The following is a 19,466-nucleotide window of genomic DNA, read 5'->3' as shown; positions in this document are numbered from 1 at the left end:
TTTCACTATCTTCCGTCCGCCGTGGCCGAGGATACTACGATACTACTTATTGCTGTCAGTCAGTGCACTCGTAGCGTGGTTTAATGAATGAAAGGAATCGGAAACGTTCCCTACACGGATGGTACTTCGATTTCGAGCTCGTGCAATTGATACTATTGATCGACGAGCAGACGAGTTAACAACGATAGAAACAGACAGACAAGAAACGGTTCTGGATAGGGTTGACTGAGTTTCGGTAATGGACGCCTTTCGATTGACCATGGAGCATTTTAATTTTGAATCCCAGGATTCTACATATATGCAAATGTTTTCCGCAAAGTTCCTCGAAGAATGAATATACTAAATTCACAATAAAAATGTGGATATTAAGAAGACAGCATTTAAATCTTCGTGTTAAGGAGAATTCTTTGTACGATGATTCACTCAGTATGAGACTATACTAGTTTCATAATTGATGGATCACCACAAAGCTGCGAATTGATTCTAGAATCGTACAAGAAGGTATGCAAAAAACCTATCAACGCGTATAACGATTTAACGAGACATAAGATAATTTTTCCTCCAGCGTTTCACTCCTACTATCGCTCGACATTTATTAATCAATAAGTTCTCTTTGGCGTCATATCGCCTAACAATTCGTTCCAATATCGTAGTCACAAGTATTTTAACACCCACACACATTTTCACACAAAACTGCATCCAACTATCAGATCTCTCTTCGACCCACGCCTTTCTCAAACAGCGTCACAAATAGACACAAGTGAAATCGCGCAAATCCGTTCATCACGATCGACCGTGCAAAAGAAAATCAAATTCTATGATACTTTCAGAAGCTAAACGCTTATAATCTTGGAAAAAGCGGAGATTCGTCGTATTTGCGAAATATCACCTAGCGCGAGATGTATCCGTCGATTAACCACAATTAACCCAGTTAAAACGATTCGTCTCGTAAATTGGAATCGGGAAACATCGAACTTTCCTGCTGGTGTATGCTCCGCATAGGGGAAAAGGAAGGAAAAACTTGTGGGATGTCGTTACGGTACTGTCAAACACGCGTTCCGAATAATCCATCAGTTTGCCCTCTCGAAGCCTCTCTCTTTGCCTACGCCATTGCGAGATTCATAGATAGACAGTTACCTGGAAAGAGGGAGACGACCCGAAAGAGGGAGAGATTTGTCGGCATGGTCAGACTCTTTCAATATCCTTTCGAACAGTCAAAAGATCGATCCTCTATTGACCGTTCACGGTTATCGGTCGAGTGGCAGAATCATTGATCGATCAGCGACACCGTCATACCGGAGTTGGAGATCTTTGATTGTGTTTTCAGGTCGCTCTCCGACGCGAAATCGTACCAATGGAACAGCCAAAAGCGATAGGACGAATTTGTTTTTTGAGAGTAATTGAAAAGTTGAAAGGATGCCAGATATAAAGGGAATCTTTTTTTTTCCTTTTTCGTTTTTACTGCTCGGTTAAACCGGAGAGTAGTGTTTGTACAGATTTTTTTATCCTTTTTAGATATCGTATTGCGATACCTTTATGGTAGCGCAAAAAAGGTTTAAACATATTGTTGACAAAGTTGACCAGATTCCTAGAAATGTTATTATTAAACAGCTATATGGAAACAAAGATTTACGAAGATGAAGAAAGTAAGTATGTACGTTTTGTGTATACTTCTCGGCAAGAAATGGAAAAAAACGTTTCGGCTGTTTACACTGGGGATGAATGAAAAACATGGTCGAATGACAAATATCACGACGACAATTCCTGTTGCCCATAGTTTTTCTTAAAATATATGAAGCTATTGTGAAGAGCATTCACTATAAACTGCCGTGCGAAATTCCACATTGATAGTTTTCAAAACCCAAGGACGTTTGGGAAACGACATAACGGTTCATGTCATTCTTTTATGATAATTAGGGACTATCTTTGGTTATCCTTCCCTAGCAATTTGCCGAAAGCATTCTATTCGGTTCACCGTATAAGGTTATAATAATATTAATCATTCAATACACACTTTTTATTTTTCAATTTCTCCAGGATATTTCACGTTCGTAAATATTTAAGAATTATATATGAATCATCAGACGTACTAAAAATTTGAAAAGATTATCAAAGGTACTAAATTATCGTAGAGAAATTTCAATTAAGACAATAGATAACCGATCGAACAATAAATCCTAAACAAATTTCAGTCGTCAAACTGTATTGACAAAGAAATAAAATCGAACCAACGAGTGTTCTCGACACGAATTTGTTCGCGCAAACGAATTCGTAAGTCGATTTGACGCAGAAGTCAGATTTCTGCGAGATTAGCTGTTCATTGGTTCTGGAGGGCGGATGATTTCGCAACCTCTGAAACTGGATCGATTTTCAAAGTTATCGAATTTCACAGCGACTTTAGAGGCCGAATACTACGTTGCTTCCGTACGAACCAGTCGAGTGTGAACTGTCAAGGATGATCTGACTTTCTGCCGCGTCCTTATTGACGGTTCCAGTCTAAACAAAGTGCTGCTTTAAGAACTACGTCTCGACCACGGAATTCGAAATACGAACCAACGTTTGACCACTTCGGCTACGCGTCAATATTTACAAATTTTCATCATCGCTATCGCGACATCGTATTTCGAACCGCTTCCTTTGTTTTTTCAAAACATCTACGAATATCATCCGAACAAAAGTGAGCTTTTGCGGTATTATACGACGAGAAAAAAGACTCGAGAATGCGACCTGGCGAACGAATCGAGGTAGAAATCTCTAAATTTGTTATCTAACTTCCAACTGCTTATCGGTCTTTGCTTTGGTTCCATTTTTTTCTTACCCAAGATCTCGTAACGAAACACAGATAGTATGCTTTTTTGCCCGGCAATAACTATATGCATAAATAACTCGCGTGAAATACCAGTATGTTAAACATCGATAAAGAAAAAATTTTTCGATCTACTGAGTTTCCTTCGATGCTTATAAAATTTAGTAGCAAAATCCGAGATATGGTATTGCTTTTTTTGCCTCGTTATTTTGGTATTCTTGTTTTTGATAAAAAATATTAATCAGTTTAGCTGTTGAAAATTACAATATCTAAGTAAACCTAACCCAACGACGCTTCAATAGAAAGAAAGTTGATCAATCATAAGACTGAAAAAGGACTGAAAAAGGTTATTGAATTCTACACAGAATAATAAGCTAATACTTAACAACACGATGCTTAGGTAAAGTTTGTTAAAAGCACACATAATATATAGCTAGCTATATATATACATATATAGATAGCTAGCAAAATTCTAGATAGAACATAACACACGAGGTTCTAGCATTAACACTCAAAATAAAAAGGAATGGAATCAAAATGGTGTTACTAGAACGTTATTCTTAAAATAAATAGAAAGAATTTTCACAACCTACTGCAACTTACTCGTATAAGAGTTTGTACATATTTGATAATGTTTACTCGCGAGCTGCTCGAATCTGTTACTAAGGCGTCTATGCCGCAGCGCTCAATACTACGCGACGAGAAGTAGTCCGCAAAGCCGCTATTCCACGCCAAAAATCTCTCGAAGTACATCACGACAGACACTCAAACTTGTTGAGTAGCTTCGATTAACGTCGTGGACAACTACGATCGAGCTTTCTGCAAACAAAACGACGTAATTTCTGTAATATATGCAACATTATGGCAACGAGAATCGGGCGGGCGCGGCCCCCTATACGGACTCGTCCAGTAGCGTCGCGCGCGATTCTAGCACCCAATCGATAGATTTGAATAGAGTGACTCGAATTTGAAAATTTTCAATCAAAATTTATCAAAATAGTATAAAAATGAATAACGTAGTCTATGCGATAGTACGAATATCGTAACATGTATGGATACAATATTTGTTCATTTTCGTAATAAATAATTTCACGTATCGGATGGCACAGTATACGTAATACATATGTATTTAATTGCTACTTTAAATGTATAAAAATGTATAAAAATGTATAAATATGTAAAAAATGTATAAAAATAAATGTATTAAATGTACAAAAAAAAAAATGTATAAAAAAAAATAAAAAAAAATAAAAATGAATTTTATTACAGTCCGATATTACATACAGATTTTTATCAAGCTCGTATAACGTATATTTTGAGCCCGATTCTCAAGAGATTAGATCGAATTAGAAGCCGCGAGTTGAGAAAAATGTTTACGGTATATTACTCCCGTATACAGTCTTTTAGTGAATCGTTTTCAAAGAATACACAGAGTTTACCTATATTGATAATCGAGTTCAGGGTTAAATAAGGTTCAACAAGTTGTTTTCACGAACTCTATGAATAATTACGATAAAGGGTGCGCGGATGCGAACAAATTAAAGTTTTAACACGTTTACGAATGGAGATTGTTATCCTTTTGTTATTCTTTGCTCGACTCACTTGCAGACGATAATGAAAACTTTGATAGAAAGGGAGATCTATCTATAATCAATAATCTCGGTTCGTTGAAACCTGTCATAAATTTAACCCTTTACCGCTGAAGGCGATGTAACGTTAAGACGCTATCAACCGCCGGTTTCCGTGCTGCTTCGAATTGCACAACATTGTGTGTCAAGGGCTACAAACGTTAGAAGCAGCCTTCTCGGGCATGGCCAACGTGAAACTTCTCTTAAGTCTTAAGTTAATAAGTACCTCGAGAAGAAGATACGTTGCCACATGCTCGCTAATTACATTGTTCCTTAGGACAGAACTGAAAGAGAAAGCGGGTTCCGTGAAATCAATAATAAATGCAAAAGAAATGAATTCTTTGAGACGAAAGATGTTCGAATTTATTCTCAAGTTTTTGTACTGAAATAACTCTATGCATATCCCCTCAAGTTTCAAGAAAATTTGCCACTCTTTCGATTATGTTTACTCTTACCGATACTGGCTCCATAAACGAATCTATTCTAGGTATACTTTATTTTAGATATTCTTTCAACTACTCGTTGAGTTGAAAGGAACAACAATTGCTAGATAACATAATATTATTTATAGTTTAACGTTTGCGAATATCGCCTACATCGATTTCAGGTATTCGCGATTTTAGCCATTCTAGTTGCTTGATTTGAAGTAACTTGACTAACACGAACGAATCTCTAAGCGACAATGTTGACTTGAAATATTATCGAGTCAGTTTTTCTCCGTTATTTTTTCAATCAGTTCCTCGCTATTATGTAAGCCCGATTTAAAAACGAGGCAATCGCATCGTAACGCGTAATAACAGGAATATGATTGTTTCAGTTGCCTTGGAAACGAACGTGCCGAAAGGAAGTTGTTACGGGATTACGTATAAAAACCAGGAAGCGTGAATCTCTCAGATTTATTTACGAATTTGCCGTTTGATGTTTGGCGATAAGGAAAACCCGATTAAATTGCAGAAACGACAAGCAAGAAAAGAAGAAAGATCGGTTCTTGAACGAAAGGAGCGTTCGACGTTGGATTCGCCTAGAGCAGAGCGGTTGTTACGAAGAATAATAACTGTGGGAGAGTCGCCAATATAATATCTTTTATACTACACGACTGGTTGTAGTATTAAATCCGCACAGGTTCCGACAGGTTGCCAACCACAAGCTTACTCCACATGTGGCCTCCACATTTCTCCCATGACAAATTCATGCGAGATGGCGTACATCAAACCATAACATATTCTCTCAACTACACAGGTCGAGCAGCTGCGACGTGATACAAAAGAACGCTATACTACCTGTCTAACGTGAGCGTGGGGTAAACTGTGATCGGTATTCGAGTCGTCAGAAACAATGATCGCTCTATCTTGGAATCGACTGCAGATGGCTTCGTTTGTACAATGTGTCAATGAACTTGCGTGTATACGGGCTATAAATTTTAGTTAGCAAGTTACGAAGATATTGTTGATTATGCATATGCGAGTTAGTTAGCGCTGGAAGGATTGTAAATGCTTTGTATTCAACAAGTCAAAAATAGATGATATATCGCGATTGTAAGTCAGGACGAACAATATCAATTAATAAATATATCTCTCGGTTGTATATTTTCATAGAACGAAATTATACGGTAAAGTTATGTCTGATCTTACGGATATTATGTACAATACGTCTTATTTATAAAAAGTGAGGTATTTCGTTGCAATTTTGTATTCCTTCTTATAATAATTTTTATTCGAGGCTCGTTAAACATCTTCCAAATAATAAATCACGTATTTCTGTAAGATCCGATCTTCGGTTCTAATCATTAATCCATGATTAGAAACAATGATTAGAGCTAAAAGGAAAACGTTGCAAAAACAAGCAAACGCGGAAAATTCTCTGAGTCATAAACGCATAAACAATTTATCGTTAATTGCTGGTTCGATACTGGAAAACTGGTAAAAAAACAAAAAATTTTTTTTTTTTTTTTGTTCAACTTCATCACTTATCGTATCATGAAACATCAATTATAGCCGTACGTACTCGATGATAAGGTAATTATTTACGAATAGCAGTTAGTAGTATGTAGACAGATACTTGTATACGATTGGTCGTATATGATAGAATGGGAGCGCTTTGACTAGACTGTGTCCTTAAGTAGCAACGCGATTATCGAGCGATACGACACTAGGGGGCGAAATACTCGAACCAGAAGTATAGTATGCGTAGAGTGGTGGTAGAATGGGGCGCGACGATTGGTGGCACAGCCCTGACGCCGGGTCCCGTAGCGGTGGGCATGCCTGCGGAAGATGGAAGGCGCACGAGCCGAGTAGTTTAGTCGCCTTTAACCGGCCTTAAAGTGAAGATCGGATCGCCGCCGATTACCGTGCGCGTGCACAAGAAAGAGAGAGTTAGAGCCACCGGCTTACCGTACGGATCGCGCCGAGAATGAAATTCTTTCTTTGCTTGGTAAAATACAGCAGCAGCAGTTGTAGTAGCAGCAGTCTTTCGTTGTACAACAGTCTCGATAATACAAGAAAACGAGTGGAAAGTTTACGGCCAAACGACAGTAGTACCAGTGGCTGCATCGCCTGAACGAATTTTTCTCGTCGATAAACACAACACTACCATTTTTCACGCGTTCCGTCTGCTACGGGCATAACGAAGGAAATCGACGCCGTTTTTTCTTTCATTCTTTTTCGTCCTTTTTGTTTACGTATAGTTTGTTGCTCAGTGCCGCGTAATAGTTCGGTTTCGCGAGGCTCATCCATCATTCGAGACCGGGCCAAACAGAATCTATAGACAACGCCATATAGAAGAAAAAGAGGCGGGACGCGCCTAAGTTTGTTTTATTGGTTTAGTTTCTAGCGCGAGACTCGAACTCGCGCCAAAGTGTGTTCCACAGTGGAGGATACTATCTCTCTTTTGGGTTACAACGATAGGTGGCCGACAGGTTAGTACAGTGCAACTTATACATTTTTTTCCATTTTCGTCTATCCTTTTCTTTTTTCATTCGCTCGATTTTAATGACGAATTCGAAATGAATGACGTTCGTAATCGCGGTTAAAGCATGTATCGACAATAGACCTCGCGCTTGTGTGCATTTCTTTTCCCATTTTGACAGTTCCACGCGAACGCCGCCACTCGCGACCGGTTCGAGCTGGAATTTCAATGAGAAACGGGATCGTTCGCGTCTCAATCGTTCCCGAGACATATTAACGTTAATATACTAGTAAATTTTATAGACAGATCCATCTCGTCAAGTGATACTTAGAACGTATTAAAATTCTGCCAAATAGTCCGGCGTGCTTTCGAAGATTCATCTATAGCCTTTTGACTCGAATCCATGGTTTCGCGTATAAATATCGATGAGAGCTTATTTCGCGAAAAGTGAAATTCCTCGAACACTTTGTAGTAAGTTAGCAATTTCTTCTTTGGCAACTAGCCGGTCTATTCGAATTTATACTGCCTCTTATAAATAGAATTAAATATATTCGATTCGCCACGTCTATCCGGTATGATTTTTGGTTATTAGTAAGTTTACCGCCAAAATTTGTGGTGTTTGATTTTTCGCGCGTAATTTCCGATTTCGGTAATTAATTTTAAATAACCGACGAATTTTGATCTATAAATACAAGAATAAACTTAAAATTTGGTATTTTCGATTTTTTTTCGTATATATCGTTCTGATCTATTGAAATTCGGTTTTAGAATGTATATTTTAACGCATCATCTTTATTGTACGGAATTACTATTTTTATTGTTCGATAACTTTTTTAAATATTTGTCGATATTTTATTTTTCATTCTTCCATACGTTTTTCAAACGATCGACGAATTGATTTTTGATGTGTGATATTTCGATAACTGTTTTACTTCCAAATTCAAGTTTCCTGTGTTATTCAAAATAATTTCAAGATTTAACTATGACTTTCTTTGCGTGTATATTATTCTCGTTGGAATTTTGTTATATGTTTGACATTTCGGAAATCGTTTTACCATCGGCCATAGCCATACACGGGTTGTCGTTCATGTAACCAAATAACACGCGTCGCGTCTCATCGGGATCGATATACGTGAAAATATGTCAAGTGGAGATAGGCACGTTAACCGATATGTTGCACTTTCTGTTGCAACATTATGCAGTATGTCGATCTAGCCCGCGCTTTCGCGCGTCTCCTACGGTTTCACAAATTGGTGTAACTACGCCTCTGTATAGGAACTTTAGTAAGACAACGAATGGGAGGAGAGCGTCTTTTTTCATTTCGCTTTTGCCGGTGTGTCCTGCGTCCTTTCGTCTCACGAAGAAAGCCACCGTTAATTAGAGTGCGGTAGGAAAGCTGTCAGCTCGTTACACGCTCGAACGATAATGTTCGACGGAAGTTAGCGAGACACACGCAACACATGCACACGGCGCTACCTATATCTAAAGCTGTTGCCCGTGGACCGGTTTGTCTGTTTCTCTCAGCGCGTGTAGGCAGAAAAGTTCGATCCATCGATCGACGCTCTCGTGGCCATGGAATGTGCTTTAATACACTTACAAGTATGATCGTACGTGTGGTACATGTATATATAGATTTTCGAAAGTCCTGTCTAAACGAAAGCGGTCAGCCGGTGTCTTTATCGGGTCGGTAAATAATTTCTTTCTCTTTTTTCCTCTTTCCCTCGCTCCCGCCTTTGTCGATATTCAATTTACCATCATGCACACGAATGTAGTAAACTTCGAAATCGTGTCTCTCTTTTACGAGCATATGCATATAGTGTGACATTAGCCTGTCGTGTATCGTGAAATTGAGTTTTTAAAGCCGATGAAGTGTCGCCACGCAATTTTCGTGAAAGTGTTATCCATTACCAACGAGATCGCGATACACGTGATTGTGTCTGTTACGTAACCGGGGAGAAAGAAGACTTATCGATTGGTAACAAGGTTCGGTAGAAACACGACCAGCGTTCGGTGAAATTCGCACCAGATATTATTACCGACGTTTCTTCCCAAAACACTTAGCGCGAGCTCTGTTGCCCCTGTCTGTTTATTATTCGACGAGAAACACTTTTTTCCCGCGTGTTTGGTCGACGCTTCGAGAACGGTTTCACGAAAGTTTATCTCGTTTCTTTTCTACTCTCCTTTTTCTCCTCCGTTTTTCTCTCTCACGACGAGAGTAAACGCGAGGTATACACTGATGCTTTCTTTCGCTTCCAAGGCCGTTCTAGGAAGGTGATTTCCCCTATCGACCGTCTTTTGTTCGATTCAGAGGTAAAGCAGGGGCAAGTAGGAACGGATAATGTGTCTTTGTTTTTCAACGGTGTGCGTTTTTCACGGGTGACCGAGTCATAAAGGCCATGGTTTTTCTTTCTGTCTCTCTCCTTCTTTCACCTCTGTCGCCTTTCTGTCCCTTTCACTTTTTTTCATTCTTGTTGCTTATTTTTCTGGCCCTCATGCCAGTTTTCGATAAGAATCTCACGTAAAACGTGAACCAGACTCATTTACCATCAAACGTCTTTGTCGGGGAATGCTTGTCAAAATATTAACACCGATATGTAGTTTAGTTTTTCGGCGAAATCGTTCTCGAACCTTGTTTGTTCTTCTCGTAAATACCGTGCGGGATTGTCTTTCTTGTCGATCGAAAAGAAACAGATGTGTATACCAGTTTTGGCGCGCGTATATTTTTTTGCGTTTTAATTCCACTGCTTTACTATCGTTACAATGTTTGGTCACATGGTACGAGATTGTAAAGAGATACGTAGTCGGGTTGTAAAATTTTGAGTAAAGACAAAATTTAATTGCTTAAATATATTCCCAATGACAAATAACTGTGTGGTAATAAATAATTCTATCGTTTAACTCTTTAATTGCTTAACACTTTGACTGCGAATGTATCCTGTAGGTCATGTGTTTTTTTTTCGTACAAAAAATGATAAAAATCTGTTCATTTTTATTTTTTTCATAATTCCAAAATTGTCCAAAAAAAATGCTAAATACTTGAAAACACCCACAGCACTTGAAGATGTTAAATAGAATCTATATTTCCTAATGTGCGGAATTTTTAATTATTTCCCAACGATATCTATTTATATTTTTCTCATTCCTGTTTCCTTTAAGCGCACTTTGTCTCAGTGATTTTGTGTTTTTCAATGATACATGCAACGGCGTATGCGCATGTTTATCGCGAAAGTGACAGTTTCCGCAATAATCGGCGTTATGCAACGATTAATTGGCTCGCGGAGGGTGGTCGGCGCGGGAACGAAAAAGATAACCGGCGACCGCACGCGCGCTTTCGATTGTCACCGTCGAGGTGGGCCTAATCGAGCGAATGTAATGTTTGAGTTAGGCCGCCGACAATAAAAAGCAGAGCTTCTCTTCTGGTGTTGTAGATCCGCGAAACCGATACAGCCGACGAATTTCGTTGTAAGTCTCATGAGTCACTCGAGCCGCCCATATCGAGTCATTCCATTTGACTTTTCGATGCATCTCCATCCGAGCTCCCTCCACCTCCATCTTGTGTGTTCTTCTTTCTCGATGAACGTTCCCAACGATCACATTGGCTACGAGTGATCGCCAAGATCGAATCTCGTTGCCAGTGTGTCAATGTGCAACGTGTTAACGTATGCAAAGCGATGCGTCATCCCGCTAAAGAATTAGTTTCTCTTCGTATCGTAGATGCGGCACGGTTATTCCTAAGTATATATCACTACCGATGTCCACTACTGTCCTCTTTGCATTCAGATGGTTATTTCGGAATACATAGTTGAACCGTAGACTTAGACAATCTATTCTTTGCTTATGCGAGATTACACGAGATTCTAAGGATCTTACTGCAACACCTGGTGGACAAAACGTACTGTGAACCGTTGTCGGTTTGCCGTTCGGTGCAGAGAAAGATGCGTAACGGTTCCCTCACGCAAGGAGGGAAAAAGTTGCGTTCTCTAGGGATGTTTCGTGAAGCGGGCCGTGATTTATTCGAAGGCACCTCGTACCCGAGCGAATTCGATTCGTACCGGTTCCTTTTTATTTTCTGTTCCCATGTGCAGAGGCTTATCGACCGCTGTAAGTGTTTTGCACCAAGAACCCAAGTATCAGAAGTGTGAAGATGTTTCTTCCCAGTAAATCTATCTAAGTTGATTTTATTATTGTAACGAACAATTTATAAGTTACAAATTACGATCATCACATCAGCCGTATCGTTTATCGGAGGAAGCAGAATAGCATTTCTCATTTGGTATTATAATTTTCAATAGGCTCGCAAGCAGAAAATCGTAAAGAATGTGTCACGTGTCACTGATTTATGACCTTAGTTACTTATCGATAAATAGCGTAAATAACGCATCTGTGAATGTAGGAAACATAAATATGTGTATAAATGCATGTATTTTTCCCCTAGTATAGTTGAAGATGGTCTTTTGTTAACTTGTAAAGATTCATATAAGAATACATAGTATAGAAAATACTTGAAGCGAACAATAGACCTGAGTCAATAGAGTAAGAGACAACATGTCTATGGTGATGGCAAAAATGCACGAATTTTTAATTTCGTTAGAAATTTTTGTCGTTTTGAGTCTTTGATTACAAGAAATCTTTTCCCTAATAAACAAACAAAGTTGTAGTTATAGACATTCTGCATTTTCTGTTTCGTTAATCGTCGATATTTTATCCCATGTTTAACTGGCGCTTTTTACCAAGACGCAGCAAAAAAGCGTGCAAAGTGGATATGTCGGCAACGAAGGACGTCTATTTTTATTGCGTACACGCGAGCCAGTTCCGACCTCTGTTCGTATTTTCATAGCATTAACTGTACATATTCGTTTCGCTGATTTCTGTGATAATGCGTTGATGTTACGACACGCGGCGCAGTACCGAACAGTGCTGTACGGTAATGCAACATGCTGTAACTGTAAAGGAACCGGGCTGCTTTCTATGGATGATCGATTAGATAATCGACAAGTTTCATTTCCAATTGAAATTTATACAGATAGTGATAACACATAAAAGAACTTTTGATTTTCTCTCTTAGAATGCCTTCCTTATTTTCCCTCTTAAAATTAATAATGATTGGGGTTAAGTCTTCTTTTATCGTATGTACTTTGTCATTGGGTATTACACTATCTGTATAACATGCATAGTGCGAAAAACGTTGAAAGTTAAAATTCGGAAGGAAAATATTTAACCCTTACAGTGCTATGCATATATGCGTCTGGCGAAAGCTTTCGGTGTGGACTAAGGACGCATATATCCGTTTGTCAATTTTTCCGAACACCTACGCAGATGTAATACCATTACGTTTGTGGGAGATAAATAACGAATAATAAATAATTAATGTTAAAAAATAACGCTCTTGAATCATTTAATCTCGTTCAAAAGAATTACTATAGTTTATTACGGTTTGCGCTTTGAATAGTCAATCAACAGAGTTCAGTCTAGCGAAAAAGTACTCCGTCCACAGCGATCGTCAGCGCTGGTCCGCACGGACCGCATAGGCCGCGAATATTCAGCACTCTAAGGGTTAAAGGCAAAAACTTCTTTTTTTTTTTTAACTTTCAGCGTTTCGCATTATGCATGTTATTCAAATAGTGGTGTAATACTCAATGACAAAGTTTTTAGCAATTTTATCAAAGACTTGAACATAAAACGACTTAATTTCCTAGGAGGATTTAACCGAAATGATTGTTGATGAATGGTATGGTTGATTCCTCTAGGCAAAATGCCGGTGCCGGTTTGGGACTCCTCTGACCTGGGCCTGTTAGGCGAGCCCCTGGACACTGCGACAGTGGTGTCCGACGACATATGGAAAAAGTTCGATCTTCCGGACTTCCTCTCTATAGATCACAGAGTGGACGCCTACACGGAAATGTATTGCGAGCGCACCTTCGACGATGGCATATTGTCGGATCCACAGTACGACAAGACCTGCCTGTCTCGAGAGATACGTCATCACGACTGTATGTGGGCAGGGTTATGCATCAGTAAAGAACACAACAGAACGTTGCCTGCGAAAAAGGAGTCGCTAATACAGAAAAAGGTGCCGGCTGGTCGAAGCCTTTTGATATCACGAGCAAATACCGCTTTTATAGGGACTTCGTTGGCAGTCAATCAGCAACAGGCTCAGCAACTGTGCAGTGCAAGAAATCTGGAGAGCGACGGCGAATCCACTAGGCCGGATACACCACAAAGCTCCAGTTCCGATACAGAAACAGAGGACGAAGGTCCGTTCTTTCGACACGACCAGATCAACATACACGAGAAATTATCCGAGTGTATATCAGCACCAACTACCAAAACTGCACGAGTAAGCCAGAATAAGCGGAAGACTGGTCGACGTGGCAGAAGAAAAGAGCAGGATCAGTGTCAAGTGCATAGAGAGACGAATATCAGAAATACTCTCAGCGACCATTGCTATCACTTGAATCAGTCGTTCAGCAAGAATTTAGAACACCTTGGAGTGCAGACACCTTCCGATTCCGGTGAGTCACGATTCTGTTTTCCTTCTTCACGTTGTTCTTTAAGATGTTGTTTTGTATTTCCGTTGTCCGTCGCGTCATCATACTCATATCTCTGACTATATATATATTATATTATTATATTATACTATTGTATATAATATATTATATATAAGTATATAGATATGTATAGATACTATACATATAATAAAAGAAATAAGTGAAATACTATATATATGTACGTTTTCATAATTATAGGAAATGAGTAAGGAAGAAGTTGACCAATTTTCATTTCATTTTTTGCTCGTTGAATAGTTTAACCTATGCGTTGCGACATTGACTTCACTCCACGTGTCGTTTATACTTCTTCGTCTCTTTTTAATCACTATTTTTCCAAGTCCAGTTGAAATGACATAATTACACTTAAAAAGAATACGTTCATTAAATTTTCATATTCCTCTAATATAAATATTCCAGATTTTTCATTTTTCTTATAGAATGTTGTATATTTTATCTTTGGTTAATAAGTGAACATGTTATCTAGTTTCGTAATTGCTAACAAAATAGCATGGTTAATTAGCGTGAAGGTTAACCAGACTATAATTCACAGGAAATATTAACATCGTTTCATTTTCATATGTCAATATGTATGCGGTTTGCCGTGAAATTTAAGTAGCAGAAATATACCTCTTGTTCTGGGTCGGGATACGTTTTATCTGATGCATCCGCCAAAGGATCAACCAGTTTATTCATTTGGTTCTTTTGTACCCTCCTAAACGGAGGCAGCAAGGTCGGACTAAGAATCCTCTTAATCGAGTGCAATTGAAGGCACGGCGCTCCGCACCCGGGAGAGAGTGCAGTTCGCCGAATTCGGGTACCCGCATGAGTATGCTAATCACGCGTTTGGTTATTCGTCATTCGTCGCGGCAGTACCGTGAATGCGACACAATCGAGAAAAGAAACTCGTTTCGGGCGAGTTCGGAGGTCGTTACGCTAACGTCCTCGGCTCGACAAAACGGCGTTCTTTCTTCGTGGCTCTATTCTTTGGTAGGGAACGGAAAAAGCGAGAAAAGGACGGAAAGAGATAGAGAAAGAAACCCGTGAGAATTTTGTGTTTGCTACACACGCTTGCCTTTCGAAAACCTGAACGCACGTGGGTCGCACGACGTCCTGTTTCGTGTTTGTGCAAACAATTTGATCCGCGTTAGTGTGCAGGATGGAGGACGAATTTTTCGCCATTTCTTGTTTTATTTTTCTTTTCATTTTCATTTACCGCGCAGGTTCCAAGGACAAAGAGAGGAGGCGCGCGCCTTTTGTCGTTACCGCGGCGTGAACAATTTTCACATCTCGCAGGTAATCTTGCCGAACAGAGACGTTTTTGTTCCGTAAGGGTGTGATTTTTCAGCCATCCACGCGTGTCACCGTTTCATACAATGTATGAAGTGGTTCAACAGTCGATAGAGATATACAGACTCGAGAAGGCCCTCCTTTCACATGCCCGCGATCTCGTTGTCGGCATATACGTTCCTATATACGTTACCGACCCTCTTGTATATTTTACAACGGTATCTTAGATGCTCTAGCACCGTCTGCCTTCAGGACGAGATATTCCGCTCGTTTTAGTTTAATAGCGGCGAAGGTTATGCATTGGGTATACACTCGCCACGGAACATAAGTATAATTTAATTGCTGTATACGCAACGTTCATTTGCTTTCAATGACGAGGATGATTGCTATCGGTGAAGAAGGGAGTCGATGTTTATCTCGTTGCGTCAGTATCATTGGAAAATCTTTTACAGTAAATATATGATAAGGATGATTTTTTCTTTTAAGTAGCAATAAATAGGTAGAGTAAGAAAAAGGCGAAAAATATTTTAATGTGTTCGATATTTGACAAATGAAATATTAACGAGGGGTCTGTCCATTATATAGTGTATTAAAGTAATCGCATTAGCTGATAATAGTTCACTACATATGTAATCTAAATAAAGATCGTATTCGACTGTTGGTTAAATATGTACTTGGCTGAAATATTAACATATTAAATACACATATAGCTCATTTTTGGACCTACATAATTTCAAGAAACGTAATTCTCTAGGTTGTCCAACATTAATTTCTTTTGCTGATTTACCTGGACACATTATGCCAACTTCGTGCATGTGATGTTTGCATACGACATTCAATATTCGCATTAAAATACACTTGTACGTTTGCAACATTCGTAGATACTAGTAGACATTTAATACTCGTTCCAAACAGTGTCGGTAACTTCACGCATATTTAAGCGCACGAGCACACTTGCTTGTCTCGTGCCACATATAACGTAGAAAATTAGAATATCTAAGTCAGGAACATCGGAGAAGCAGACGTCTGATTATGTACGATGAATAGTATAGTTTAGGCCAATGTGTATTACATTTTACAGAAAAACAGGCTTATTGAATTGCAATAAACTGCTAAAAAGAATACAATTATGTTACAAGAGGACAAAGTTACTATAGAAAAATTCAGGGTGGAGCTCGAGTTTCTTAAACTGATTCATTCAATATGGAACGATGTATATTAGGTTGTTATTTATTACGATTGCAGGCCTGACCTCCTATCTATATGTAATATATACAAGTACGTAAGTCATTTGAAAAGTTCTCGGAACAGAATGGTATTTTTAGTTAATTGTCAATAGCTTTTTCAACTCCTTCTTCTAACAAACATTTCATACACAGAGTTCGTTTCAGACTCTGTAACATGTAAATTCGTTTATATTTGCATCTCGAATTATGTACACTTCATTTTTAAACCTCCAGATATTTAGAGGAAACATACTTTTCTCGGTTTTTTTTTTAAATTCTACGACAGTATAACTCTTTCAGTCCTAAGACGCGCTTGGAGTCAGCACTGCGCAGACGGGTCCGCAACGATACCGGTGTGCGCGCGCAGAAATATGCAGGCGCGTCGCACGAATTTCTCCAGTGGTCATTTGGGTTGTTCGGTCTGGCAGCTCGCGATTAGGTTAACCAGCGGTCGGTTTTCAGGGCTCGTCATGTATAGCTAGCTTCCTCGTAGCCCAGTGGAGACGTCGTTCCATGTCTGCTTGATCTAACTATAGCTATAACGATTCCGGGAGAGAGTAAGAGAGACAGCCCTCGGAAGAGAAACAGAGAGGGGAGCTGTGCACAGTTTGGCGCGACTCACATAATTCGCTCGGACTGTGCACAGTGCCGTCTCTTCCACCTAGGGGAATGGTGTTGTTCGCCACCTGAAAATATGTTGCACCACATGGTGACATCTTAACGTCGTTTTATAGATACCGAGAATGCACGCACACGAAGATAGCCGATGTTATTCAGATGCTGCAGTTGCGCATGTGTGCGGGGTTCGTATGATAGGAGAACATGACGAGGAAAGAGTCGCGCAATGACCGCGTCGCTCTGCCTGCACACGCGTGTATACCGGTTGCAGTTGCGTGCACGTGTGCGGCGTCACTTAACGCGCGCGCACGTGACCCGACGCTTAGCCGGTGCGCACGGCCTTTCCTTCCGATTACTCGTCAAATCGAACCTCGGTGCACTGGGCCGTGTAGTTACGTCGTTGCCCTCTAATTCTTCTGCGTCATGCTTGCGACGCGCTCGGTACAATGTGACATTTCGAGCACGCTCACGAATAGCTGTCTTAACCTTCGTGTTCCTGCCAGCATCTCGCGGTCTTCGTTTTGGCTGATTATTGAATGTTGTCGGATGTGATCGAGCAACGAAACTTGTAACATATCCTTGCGCATATTTCATATAACGAAGTACTTATATTCTTTGTATAAACAGTTTCTCATATACTTGCATAAAAACCTTCTTACAAGATACATACTTAACATAGGCAAAAAGCTCTGTAAAAAAAAGGGGAACACGATTGAGATCAAAGCTCAGGCAATCTATCTTATTCTTTTCTTTTTAGATTTTTATTCAATATTTGCTTCAAGCTATGCGCGTCTACTATTCAAAATACGTATCCAGTAAATATTTTTTACGTTTTATCGTAAAAAGCAGCAAGCTAATCGATTTGGTGCGATTACGTGTTGCGTTTACTCGTGACACATTAGCGATTGTATACATGATTCAACGAAAAATCGATAGAATCCGGAGACCGAGTAATTGTCTGTAACTTTTGATCGGCGTAGTTGAATTTTCTGAGTGGGTGAGGAATGGGAGAACGCGCTGGCTGTAAAACGGTGAGAGAATTCTTGAGCGTAGTACGTCGACCGCGCAGCCGACCTCTTATAAAAGCTATCCGCCGTTTCCTGATCGGTCTCTTAATGGATCAAGAAGACGGCACCGTGTGACCGGACACCATCGCAGTTTCGGCCTTCGTGTTATCGTGTCACCGTTCGTAATTGGTAATTGCCAGGGCCACGACTTGCAAATGGCTACTTTTGACCGCGGTCAGACAGGTCAGTGAAACAACGAGAAACCGGTGCACAGGGACGAACAACGCCGTAACCTCGTTAAATGTATTAATGATTGCATAATGTTGTTTCATTCGAAAGCCGTTAACGAGCATCAGTTTTTGTTTGATCGATGGAATAAGAAAGAAAAAGATGGAAAGAAGATGGAAAAAGATAAGATAGCAGAAATAGAGAAATTAATGTATGGATAACATTAGTCGATCCACGAAAAGTTTCAATATCGATGAGACATTTCAATTCGGAATATATATATACGCACAATCAGCTCTCACTCTTACGTAATTTGTGATTATGAGATCTGGCCTCGTTTCTGGTGAGAAAGCACCCGTTCTTGATATCTGGCAAGACCTCTGTACCGTTGCCCTCTCGTGTAATCTGATTTGTTCGAGAGTCCACGGGATGATTTTTTTACCCCCCATTTTACCCGTTTGCGTTGATATGAGGCAATGTCCCGATAACGAACCAAACTTTTTTCTCTTCCTCTTTCCATTGCTTCTACTTACAGACTCTAGATAGTACGAAGGTTTTATCATCCTGTTCAGTCGATAATTCAATCCTCTCGATAATCGAGGAGAAAATTCCACCTCGGAAAAAATAAACAGTGTTACATACGATTCTATTCGATCGTGGAACACGGAGCTTTAAATTGAACAATTCCCTGCAAGAGATAAGGTAAAGTCAGGGTTGCTGCACCGGAGAGGCATGACGGCGAACGCATGCGCATCTTTTTCATGCGAGCAATGCACCGCGAACTAGGGGGCTGCGCCACGCTGCGTGACGTCTGCGGTACCTGACCGGTCATTTACTGCCGACCAGCTTACGTCAAGTATTACCTTCTCTGCTCAATATACCAAAGTCATCCAATCACCTCAAACTTCTACTTTTTCCGTCTATTTTGTTAAAACATAAATTTCAAAAATAATCCACAGTGATAAAGAAAATTTTAACGAGCACGCTTGATAAGGAAAAGAACGTAATTTTCAAGCGTTATCGCGTTGCATTTTACCTGCTGCGTTCACGGATGCGCGAGCATGTGTGCAGGTGCACACTCGGTTGAAGCAGGATCGTCGGAGCATGCGCAGTTAATCGCGCGGGAACTCGAAGGTCACGCGGTACCAAGTGACGTCAATCGATAGCCGGCCGGCCGGTCGGTCGCTGCTTGCGGTCAAGCGTGGGACCCCGCC

General features: G+C 39.9%; 1 protein-coding gene across 3 annotated transcripts in view; it reads left to right on the top strand.

The window, feature by feature from the left end:
* Positions 1-6,724: 6,724 nt before the first annotated feature.
* LOC100749108 (transcriptional regulator Myc-2-like) overlaps positions 6,725-19,466 on the top strand; it is a 29,995-nt gene continuing 17,253 nt past the window's right edge. Inside the window, exons 1-2 of one of the 3 annotated variants that reach the window (XR_002946991.2) lie at positions 6,725-7,348; positions 13,086-13,850. Coding sequence is in view for 1 of the 3 variants with exons in the window: in XM_024368749.2 (XP_024224517.1) it covers positions 11,274-11,439; positions 13,086-13,850 (931 nt within the window). In the remaining 2 variants the exon portion in view is untranslated. Of the gene's footprint in view, positions 7,349-11,136; positions 11,440-13,085; positions 13,851-19,466 lie in introns of those variants that run through there. The other 2 variants (XM_024368749.2, XR_002946989.2) reach the window with 2 other exon arrangements.

This window comes from Bombus impatiens, unplaced genomic scaffold (assembly GCF_000188095.3).
Source record: "Bombus impatiens unplaced genomic scaffold, BIMP_2.2 scf_0033, whole genome shotgun sequence".
NCBI classification, from domain to species: Eukaryota; Metazoa; Arthropoda; class Insecta; order Hymenoptera; family Apidae; genus Bombus; species Bombus impatiens.
The sequence above is the reverse complement of the archived record's forward strand: the minus strand, read 5'-3'. Positions and strand labels throughout refer to the sequence as shown.